Source organism: Myotis nattereri, assembly GCF_964212035.1.
Source record: "Myotis nattereri genome assembly, chromosome: 19".
Classification (NCBI taxonomy): Eukaryota; Metazoa; Chordata; class Mammalia; order Chiroptera; family Vespertilionidae; genus Myotis; species Myotis nattereri.
Window position 1 is genome coordinate 9,997,194 of NC_138095.1, and position 10,475 is coordinate 10,007,668.

A 10,475-nucleotide genomic window follows, 5' to 3' on the forward strand; every position below is an offset into this window, starting at 1 on the left:
ATAGTCTATCTTAATGGGGTTCAACCTTCATTTGCTGGAATTTGAGGTTTTATAAACTTTTTATTACTTACTTGACTGTTTATAAATATTTAGCATTATTGCATCTGAGCAAGATTTTGGTTGTGCTAACAGTGGTTGGCAAACTCATTAGTCAGCAGAGCCAAATATCAATAGTACTTCTTCAAAATAGACTCACCCAGGCCGAAAACTGACTTCTGCCCATGGGCCACAGAGTTTCAGTCGCACTGTACCTGTGTGCCCGCACGTTGTATTTTGTGGAAGAGCCACACTCAAGGGGCCAGAGAGCCACATGTGGCTCGCGAGCCACAGTTTGCCGGCCACTGTGCTAGGAAGTAGCACCCTGCCCATGGAATGAATCTGGGCCTGTATTTCAAGGCTAGCTCTGGTTAAATCATTCACTTGGTAATATTTATTAAACATCTATAATGTGCTAGGCCCACAGTACAGAATAAGATGGCAACCTGCCACTCCATTATGTCAGTATGTAATAGGAGAGAATATATTTTTATCAATAATGACTACACAACATGAGGATTCATAATAGTGGTCAGTAAGAACACATTGCCTTCCTCATCACTTTTTACTGAAGGAAAAGGCCCATAAGGTAGTGGAGAATGTAGATTGAGTCATGCCTCGGGAGACATGCAGGTTCTACAACTTATTAGAATTCTCTTTGATCTATTTCCTCATATACACAATGGAGGTTTCGTATGTAGGTTAGTTGGCAAGACAATGACTATAAAGTGTTTAACACAGTTCCTGGCATAGAATGAATAATGTTAATTTTATACTTGCTTTGTGCTCTCATCACATAGAAGCATCTACAACCTCCAAAACTCTGTTACCTATAATTGGAGAGGTTCCTTCTGATATTAGTCAATAACTTATTAATTTCAATAAATAAAGAAAAATAGAAAAGACAAAATTATAGTTTTAGCTTCTATACTGTTATAAAATTAGTATAAACTTCATTTCCTAGCTCTGGCTGATGTTAATCAATCATGACTGAAATTTCATCCCAGGAAGATTAGTAAAGAGGAAGGGCTCTGAAAGCTGCTCTAAAAGGAAAAGAAATCTTTTAGGTATAAAGAGAGTAGGGCTATAGAAAGGGCCTGGAAATACTGGAAGTAATAACTTTAAATACACATAAACCATGTTACACATCTGTCATATTTGAAAAGGTGGATGACTTCAACACTGGCCTCTTGACTCTAGGGCAGGGGTGGGCAAACTTTTTGACTCGAGGGCCACAATGGGTTCTTAAACTGGACCGGAGGGCCGGAACAAAAGCATGGATGGAGTGTTTGTGTGAACTAATATAAATTCAAAGTAAACATCATTACATAAAAGGGTACGGTCTTTTTTTTTTTTAGTTTCATTCATTTCAAACGGGCCGGATCTGGCCCATGGGCCGTAGTTTGCCCACGGCTGCTCTAGGGCAATAAAGGTCTTCTGGGGGTATTTTTTGTGTGTGTTTTTAAAAATATATATTTTATTGATTTTTAACAGGAAGGGAGAGGGATAGAAAGTTAGAAACATTGATGAGAGTGAAACATTGATCAGCTGCTTCCTGCACACCCCCTACTGGGGAAGTGCCTGCATCCAAGGTACATGCCCTTGACTGGAATCGAACCTGGGATCCTTTAGTCCGCAGGCCGACGCTCTATCCACTGAGCCAAACCAGTCAGGGTAGGGGGTCTTCTGTTTTATCAGATATAGTTTCTCTCACTGAATCTAATAACAAAACAGACCTAATAACTATACCAATGGAATCTGAAGAGATGTCTAATCTGAATAGGGTTTTATTTATTTAAAAACTCATTTCATGAATGCACGTTAATAGGGTAAACTAGAACAGTCAATTGCATAAACAACTATCCTCACATAATAGTTGCTACTTGAAATAAAAACCCAAGTGACAGTAATAAGTGCAGGCACATACAGTAGCATATATCAAACAGCTTAGATAAAAGATGGCATGTTCTGAAAAAGTTTCTGGTGATTGCAAAAATTGGCCCAAGACAAAGACATTGATGTCAGAAGATGCATGTGAAGAGTTCAAATGAAATGTTAAGAAGCAAAAGTAGTAAAATATGTACTATATTAAGTAAATAAAACCTTAATTACTGAAATGAATAATGAAAGTGAGAGTAGCCCTCATATTAGTTTATTTTCAAACTAAAGACAAAATTTTAGTTTCAGCTTCTATACTGTTATAAAATTAGTATAAATTTTGTTTATACTATTATATAATCCTAGTTAGAGCCATGGAGTTATCAATTCCCATTTCACCTTTGTGTCATTGAACCTCTGGTTCCTGGTCAGTGTTTGAAGTGTTTCATATATTTGGCTTCTTCCTTCCACTACTTGTTTTATTCATTAGCTCCTTCCTCCTCCCCCTCCTCCTCCTCCTCCTCCTCCTCTTCTTCTGCCTCTTCCCCTCCTTCCTCTGGAGCAGCCTCTTCTGGAGGCTTCTCTTCTGGAGGCTTCTCTCCTGGAGGCTTTTCTCCTGTGGGCTCTTCTTTTGAAGCTTTACAAAGGATGCACGAGGCAATACTGACAACTGCTAATATTATGAGAAAAAGTATTAAGAATGATAAGATCATGTTGTCTAAGATCTTTTCATGTTTGGCAGGATGGCCAGTGGCAGAAGCTGCAGCATCTGTTGGCTGTTCATCAGGTGGCAAACCAGGGGGACCACTGTCCACACTACCCCCTGGTCCTAAGTTTTTGCAGTCAGGGGGTGCATAGCCATGCCTACAATGGCAGTGTTTCAAATTGTTGCAAACTCCTTTCCGATCACACATTGCTTCTACATCGCAGTCATACTTGAGCACAGCATCATCAATGCAGGATGCATTTGCGCACATTTTCCCTTTGGAACAAGTAGTGCCATATTTCACATTTCCTCCATCATCTTTATCTTTAGTGTCATAGAAATCCATGGACCAGCAGTAGTTTTCAGAAGAAGGAATCTGGATCACTGTATGAAAGGGTTTGATGATTGGCATCTGTCTAATACCTGAACATATAATTTTCCCACACCGTATATTCTCTGCTGTACACTTAACATACTCATTGTTAGCAGAAGTAGGAAGGCCACAGTTTCCAAACCGGTCCCCGTGCTTGTTTACCAATTCATAACAATTATCATCAGCAGAAGTTGAAAAGGTCCCAAAATATTCTTGGCATTGAAGATTAGGGTTCTTACACTCACCTTGTACACAGTAATATCCTATACATGGTGTACCATCTTGCATGTACAAGTTATCGGGACATTTTGCAGAGGTACCATCACAATACTCTGGGAGGTCACACTCTCCCGAAGCAGGACGACAATTGAAGCCCTTTTCTTGAAATTGGCACGTATCTTTACAACAAGGTCCTGGACTACACTTTGCATCAGCCTTCAGCACACATGTACTGTCACAGCACTTGTTTGTGTTACAGTCAGTACCACAGTCACACTGCTCACCATCATCCACCACACCGTTTCCACAATTGGCATCTCTACGAAAGCGGCCTTTGTGCCGCTGAGGGTTGTTAAACAGGCAGTCCCCTCTGTGTGCCTGGAGGAACTGGTAGAAGTCCTCAGAGCTACAGTTGCTGAAGCCACTTTCTTTAGTGATATTGTCACGCATGAGGCAGAGGGGTTTGTCTTTACAAATGCAGGCTGAGTGGTCGTGCCGAATACCCAAGTTGTGCCCAAGCTCATGGACCATGAGCGCTGCAAACAGCAGGACATCTTCGTGATGGAAGGATTCAACAGCTGCTTCAAACCCACTTGAGCAGGCACCATTGAGAAATGCCTGTCCCATACCCTGTGCAGGATGCTGTCCGACAATCATGTGGGCAACATCATGCTTCACACGATGGAGGAGCTTCTCTTGTCTCCAGCGGTTGAAATTCCCGAGTGTAACTTGCAGGTCCCCTGGGACCTCTATGAGGTCCCCCTCGGTCCAAATCTCCATTCCAGCCAGCACCACCTCTGTGTTTATTCCCCTGGTGAAGCTGTTGGCCAGGGCAATGATGTGCATCACCCTCTGGACCGTCTCATTGATGTTACTGCCCCACATTCGGAACCGCTGGTTGTTGACCACAACAAACATCTCCACATACTTGGTGAGTGACCACAAGTAGGACAGCTCCTGTAGACCGCCAGGCTTCCTGCTCCCTTGTTGTCGGCTGGTGGACACCACTGGGCTGTCTTTGGAAGTGACACTGCAGGAGACTGGTGCTTGATGGGCCATGGTGTACAACACATGTTCAAACCGTCTTGAGGAGTCCATGGGCTCAATGCCATAGGATTTTCCCTCCTTAATCAGGATGCCCCTGAGGCCTGAACAGGTGTTGACAGAAACGAAAGAACCCGGGAGTCCTTCTATGTAGCCTTCATAGTGACAGTCATGTGAGATGAAAGGCATTTCTTGTCCCAGGATGCCATTGTGGTAGCTGAAGACTGGAAAGTTCTTGATAAAATAGTCTGTCTTCACTTTCAGGTGAATCAGCTGTTTCTGGCCCTGCATAGATATCACATAAGATGCCTCTTCGCCTGGGTCTTGCCTTCCCTCAACTGTCAGAGCCTTGGGGATGACTATCTCATAGGATGAGTAATATGCTGATCCCAGGTCACTGCACAAACTTGGCAGGAAAGTCAGTACCCACACCAGCACAATCCCCAACCTGACACGTGAAGATCCTGGCACCAGTACCAGCACCAGGCCCTTCATCTGGGGAGCCCAAGTCTGAAGCACTCTGCTAGTCTCATACATAACCACTTGGTTCTTCTGTGGAGAAGGCAAGGAGGAGGCAGTCTCTCTCACAAAGGCAGCCACTGACATGGCCCCAGTGAATCAGTGGCTGATGCAGGGCCTCTGTCCTTGAGCAGCAGCACTCCTTGAGGTGCAGACCCTTAGCCACTGGGATTAGTTCCAGGTATATGCTGGCTGCATAAAGGCTGGATACTACTCCTTCTGATAGCAACTGCCTACCTCTGGCTGTGTCTTTTCTAATCTCTCTGACCTCTCTGTTGTCCTTCAGATAGTGTCCATATTGCAGCTTCCTTCCACAATATTAGCTTCAGTGATCCTTGGCTATAGTCCTTTGATATTGTGGTGATGTAATCACAAAGAAGGACTACAAACTCTAAAATGCAAGATTTTACCTTAAGAAGGAAATAAAACCTTCGTACCTTCCTCAACTGTGCCACACGGAACACACACACACTCTCCCCGCCCCCCCACCCCTCCTGTGTCGGTTGCTCGGCCAACTCCTAATGTTCCAGACCAGGGGGCTTGGAGATCATTGGTGGGCACACTCCATTGCCCATTTTGCCTCATCTAAAACTCTTGCTCTGTAACACATGGGTATCAAACTCATGATGTTCTTGATTCTTCAATGAGGCTTTATAGTAATATGCACATGCCTCAGGCCAGTTGGTTAGATAGGCAAGGAGGTGGCTGTCCTGTACCCCAGGGTAGACCCAAATGGGCTGGAGACCATGAGGTAAGGGACAAAACTCATCAAAATTTAGTCTCTCAAGTTCTGTTTATAACATTGCCAAAAAGGAGATGCCAACAGTTCAGCCTTCACTTATGTGTGATTTTCATGGGTATGTTGACTGGTAACTCCAGGCCCTTCTCTGGATGACCAAGACATATCGATACCATAAAATTATGCCAGTTGAAGACTAGGTATCCCCTTTTTTAGAAAGTGACCTACATGTGTCCAGTGCCCTCTTCTGTTTAATCCTTAGATGCCCAGGTTAAAAAGTAGATGAACTAGAATTATTTATTGAATGAATAAATGATTCCCAGGTAAGGGTGCTGTCATGTATCATCTGTTGTAGTTATTTGTTTGTGCTCTCTTCATGCCTGCCCTGAAAGAATCAAAGTGTCTCTAGAAAAACCCACAACTATGTGGACAAATGGCACATTCATGATCTCAAAATGTACTTCCCTCTTCCTACATTTTGCTGTCCAGTTCACTTTCCTAATGTCTCCGTGCCTCATATTTTATTGAGGAAAAATAAAGCCAATAAAGAGTACTTTCACATGGAGACGCCACTTGAGTCACTTGTATCTAAATTTTCCTCTGACTCTGGGGGATAAATTGTCCGTACTCCAATCTAAGGCCAATCCTCCTACTTGTGTGTGGGGTCTACTTCCCTTTCAATTTCTCATGGACTTCACTTTTCCAATTGTCCTTTTTTTTTTATATAAGTTTCTTTAAAAAAAATAAAATATATATATATGTATGTGTATATATATATATATATATATAATTGATTTATTTTATTTTATTTTATTGATTTTTTCACAGAGAGGAAAGGAGAGAGATAGAGAGTTAGAAACATCGATGAGAGAGAAACATCGATCAGCTGCCTCCTGCACATCTCCCACTGGGGATGTGCCCGCAACCCAGGCACATGGCCCCGACCGGAATCGAACCTGGGACCCCCTCAGTCCGCAGGCCGATGCTCTATTCACTGAGCCAAATCGGTTTCGGCTATAATTGATTTTTTTACAGAGAGGAAGGGAGAGGGATAGAGAGAAACATCATTGAGAGAGAAACATTGATCAGCTGCCTCCTGCACAACCCTTACTGGGGATGTGCCCGCAACCAAGGTACATGCCCTTGACTGGAATCAAACCTGGCACCCTTCAGTCCACAGGCTGACGCTCTATTCACTGAGCCAAACTGGTTACGCTTCTGTTTTTTATTTCTGAAACATCTATTTGTCCCTTGGATCCAATCTCATTATATGCAGTAATGTTTCATCTTTATCAAACCATAACTCTCAGCCCATGTCACTCTCCAGTCACCATCCAAAATCTCCTCTCTGTTTCATATACAATGAAACTCTGGAGATTATATATATATATATATATATATATATATATATATATATATATAATATACATTTCACCCATACTTCTTTTCTGAAATTTAAACTTTGAATCATAGCACAGTCACAAAATGTGAGTAAAACATATTTTTCAATAAATTATTTGAAAGAGAACAGCTCAATCACACACAAAAGGACACATGTGATATGACTTAATTTATATGAGATTCCTCAAGTAATCAAATTCGTAGAGATAGAAAGTGAAGTGAAGGTTACAGGAGCTGGGAAAAGAGTAATAGGACTGGTTAATGAAGACAGTTTCAGTTTGAGATGATGAAAAAGTCCTGGAAGTGGATGTTGATGTTGGTTGCACAACAATGTAAATGTACTTAATGCCACTGAGCTGTACACTTAGAAATGGTGAAGAGGGTTAATTTTATCTTATAAATATTGGAGAGAGGAAAAGAGGAAAGAGAAAGCTGTGTAAGTACAACTCTGATCAAGTAACCAACAGTTTTAGCTCCATAGAAGTCACCCATGTGCCATTGCCAGTCACAAATTCTTCTGCTTCAAAGATAATCATGACCCTTTCTTTTATGGTATCTACTTTGTCACTTTTCTTTCTCAATTTGCTTCCTAAACATGCACTGCAGAATTTTGTAATTTTTTTTATTTTTATTTTTAATCACATCTTTATTGAGATACCATAATTCACATACCTTACATAATTCACATACCTTAACATTCATCCTTTAAGGCAGGGGTCCTCAAACTACGGCCCGCGGGCCACATGCAAATACAAATATTGTATTTGTTCCCGTTTTGTTTTTTTACTTCAAAATAGGATATGTGCAGTGTGCATAGGAATTTGTTCATAGTTTCTTTTTAAACTATAGTCCGTCCCTCCAACGGTCTGAGGGACAGTGAACTGGCCCCCTGTTTAAAAAGTTTGAGGACCCCTGCTTTAAAGTGTACATGTCGGTGGTTTGTACTGTGTTCAGAAACTTTTGTAACTGTCACCAAATCAATTTTAGAACATTTTCTCACCCCCAAGGAAAACTCTAGTATCTATTAGCATTCCTCCCCATCCTCCCCTCCCCACAGCTCATGGCTCCCACTACTCTACTCTCTAGCTCAATGATTTTGTTTATTCTGGACACTTCATAGCAGTGGAATCCTACATGTGCTAATTTTCCGTGACTGGCAAATTTCACCTAGCACAATGTTTCCAAGGATCAGCCATGTGGTAGATTATGTCAAAACTTCCTTTCCTTTGGCCAAATAATGTTCTTTTTGTGTGCATATACCACATTTTTTATTAGATACATCAGCTGATGAAAATTTTGGTTATTTCTACTTTGGGACTATTGTGAATAATATTGCTATGGACATTTGAGTACAAGTTTTTGCATGGACATATGTTTGCATTTCTCTTAGGGAGATACTTAGGAGTGGAATGTTTGGTCATGTGAGAACTCTACATTTATCCTCTGGAGGAATTGGCCAACTATTTCCAAAGCATCTACACAATTTCACATTTCTGCCAGCAATGAGTAAGGATTTCATTTTCTTCTCATCATCACTAATATTTGTACCCCAATCAGGTATCAAACTCGCAACCCTGGGTATGTACTCTGACTGGGAATCAAACCCGGAACCTTTTTGGTATAAGGGATGATGTTCCAACAAATTGAGTAACCTGGCCAGAGCAAGAAGTACTTCATTTTTTCTTTAAATTTACATTACTGAATTAAATAAATTTTTATAAGATACAAAAGTTATCTATTTTTAAGTGTACACTTAGTGAGTGGCATTAAGTGCATTCATAATGTTGTGCTACCTTCACTGCTAGCCATCTTCAGATGCTTCTTTTTGTAAAACTCAAACTCTGTATTCATTAATCTATAAATCCCCATGGCTTCCTTCTCCCCTACCCTAGGAGCTGCCATTCTACATCTGTCTCTATAATTTTGACTACTCTGAGTACCTCATACAGTGGAGGCATATAGAATTGGTCTTCAAGTGACTGGCTGATTTCAATTAGCACAGTGTCCTCAAGGTTCATTCATGTTGTTATATATTGTAAAATTTCCTTTCTTTTAAGTGGTGAAAACATTCCATTGTATGTACATACCATACTTTGCTCCATCCACTCATTTGTCAATGGATACTTTATTGTTTTTGTTTAGTTTTTAAATTAATAAACTTGATAGTTCTATGATTCGATTAATATCCATACTTCCCAAGAAGTTGATATTGACTGTACTAGTATTTGCTTCTATGGAGCAGGCAATTTTTGGAGGATGTTATTTTAACATTTTGGAAGTGATTTTCATTTTACCTCTTACCTTCCTCTGAATCCATATGGATGTCCTGTTTACATATGACCTCTTTACCCAGTACTTACATTTACTTACTGATTTTGTGTGCTGCTGCATTTCATTCCTTTCCATTGCTCTATACTGTGGATTTATCCAATTTAACATCCATTATATGTGAACACAGGGCTCTTTTCTTTTGCAGTACTTGGAAGATCAGCGATTCTCAACCGGTGGGTCGCGACCCCTTTGGGGGTCAAACGACCCTCTCACAGAGGTTGCCTAAGACCATCGGAAAACACATATATAATTACATATTGTTTTTGTGATTAATCACTATGCTTTAATTATGTTCAATTTGTAACAATGAAAATACATCCTGCATATCAGATATTTACATTACGATTCATAACAGTAGCAAAATTACAGTTATGAAGTAGCAACAAAAATAATTTTATGGTTGGGGGTCACCACAACCTGAGGAACTGTATTAAAGGGTCTCGACATTAGGAAGGTTGAGAACCACTGCTGAAGAGGGCTTCAGTGACTATTATTGTCCAGTAGCATGTTACAAATAACTAGACATTTCCATGGGTTTTCTCTAAGACAGGGGTCATGTCTGCAGTATGTATACAGCCCATGAAATCATTTGGTCTGGTCCTGCCAAAGCATTAGGGGTGAGTTGACTAAATGTTTGACCAAGTTTAGCAGGCTAGTTTTTTTTTTCTCTTTTAATTAAATCTTTATTGTTCAGATTATTACATTTGTTCCTCTTTTTTTCCCCCCCCATAACTCCCCTCCTCCCAGTTCCCGCCCCACCCTCCGCCCTCACTCCCCACCCACTGTCCTCATCCATAGGTGCACGATTTTTGTCCAGTCTCTTCCCGCATCTCCCACACCCCTTTCCCCCCCAAGAATAGGCAGTCCATTCCCTTTCTATGTCCCTGATTCTATTATAATCACCAGTTCATTCTGTTCATCAGATTATTTATTCACTTGATTCTTAGATTCACTTGTTGATAGATGGATATTTGTTGTTCCTAATTTGTATCTTTACCTTTTTCTTCCTCTTCCTCTTCTTAAAGGATACCTTTCAGCATTTCATATAATCCTGGTTTGGTGGTGATGAACTCCTTTAGCTTTTCCTTATCTGTGAAGCACTTTATCTGACCTTCAATTCTGAATGGTAGCTTTGCTGGATAAAGTAATCTTGGTTGTAGGTTCTTGGTATTCATCACTTTGAATATTTCTTGCCACTCCCTTCTGGCCTGCAAAGTTTCTGTTGAGAA

At 40.8% G+C, this 10,475-nt stretch overlaps 1 protein-coding gene across 1 annotated transcript; it reads right to left on the bottom strand.

The window, feature by feature from the left end:
- Positions 1-2,393: 2,393 nt before the first annotated feature.
- On the bottom strand, positions 2,394-4,862 carry LOC308535005 (disintegrin and metalloproteinase domain-containing protein 1a-like; the record flags this gene model as incomplete). Its single annotated transcript, XM_081113720.1, has 1 exon — positions 2,394-4,862. The coding sequence occupies one exon, from the start codon at positions 4,860-4,862 to the stop codon at positions 2,394-2,396; it is 2,469 nt and encodes an 822-aa protein (XP_080969846.1).
- Positions 4,863-10,475: the final 5,613 nt, after the last annotated feature.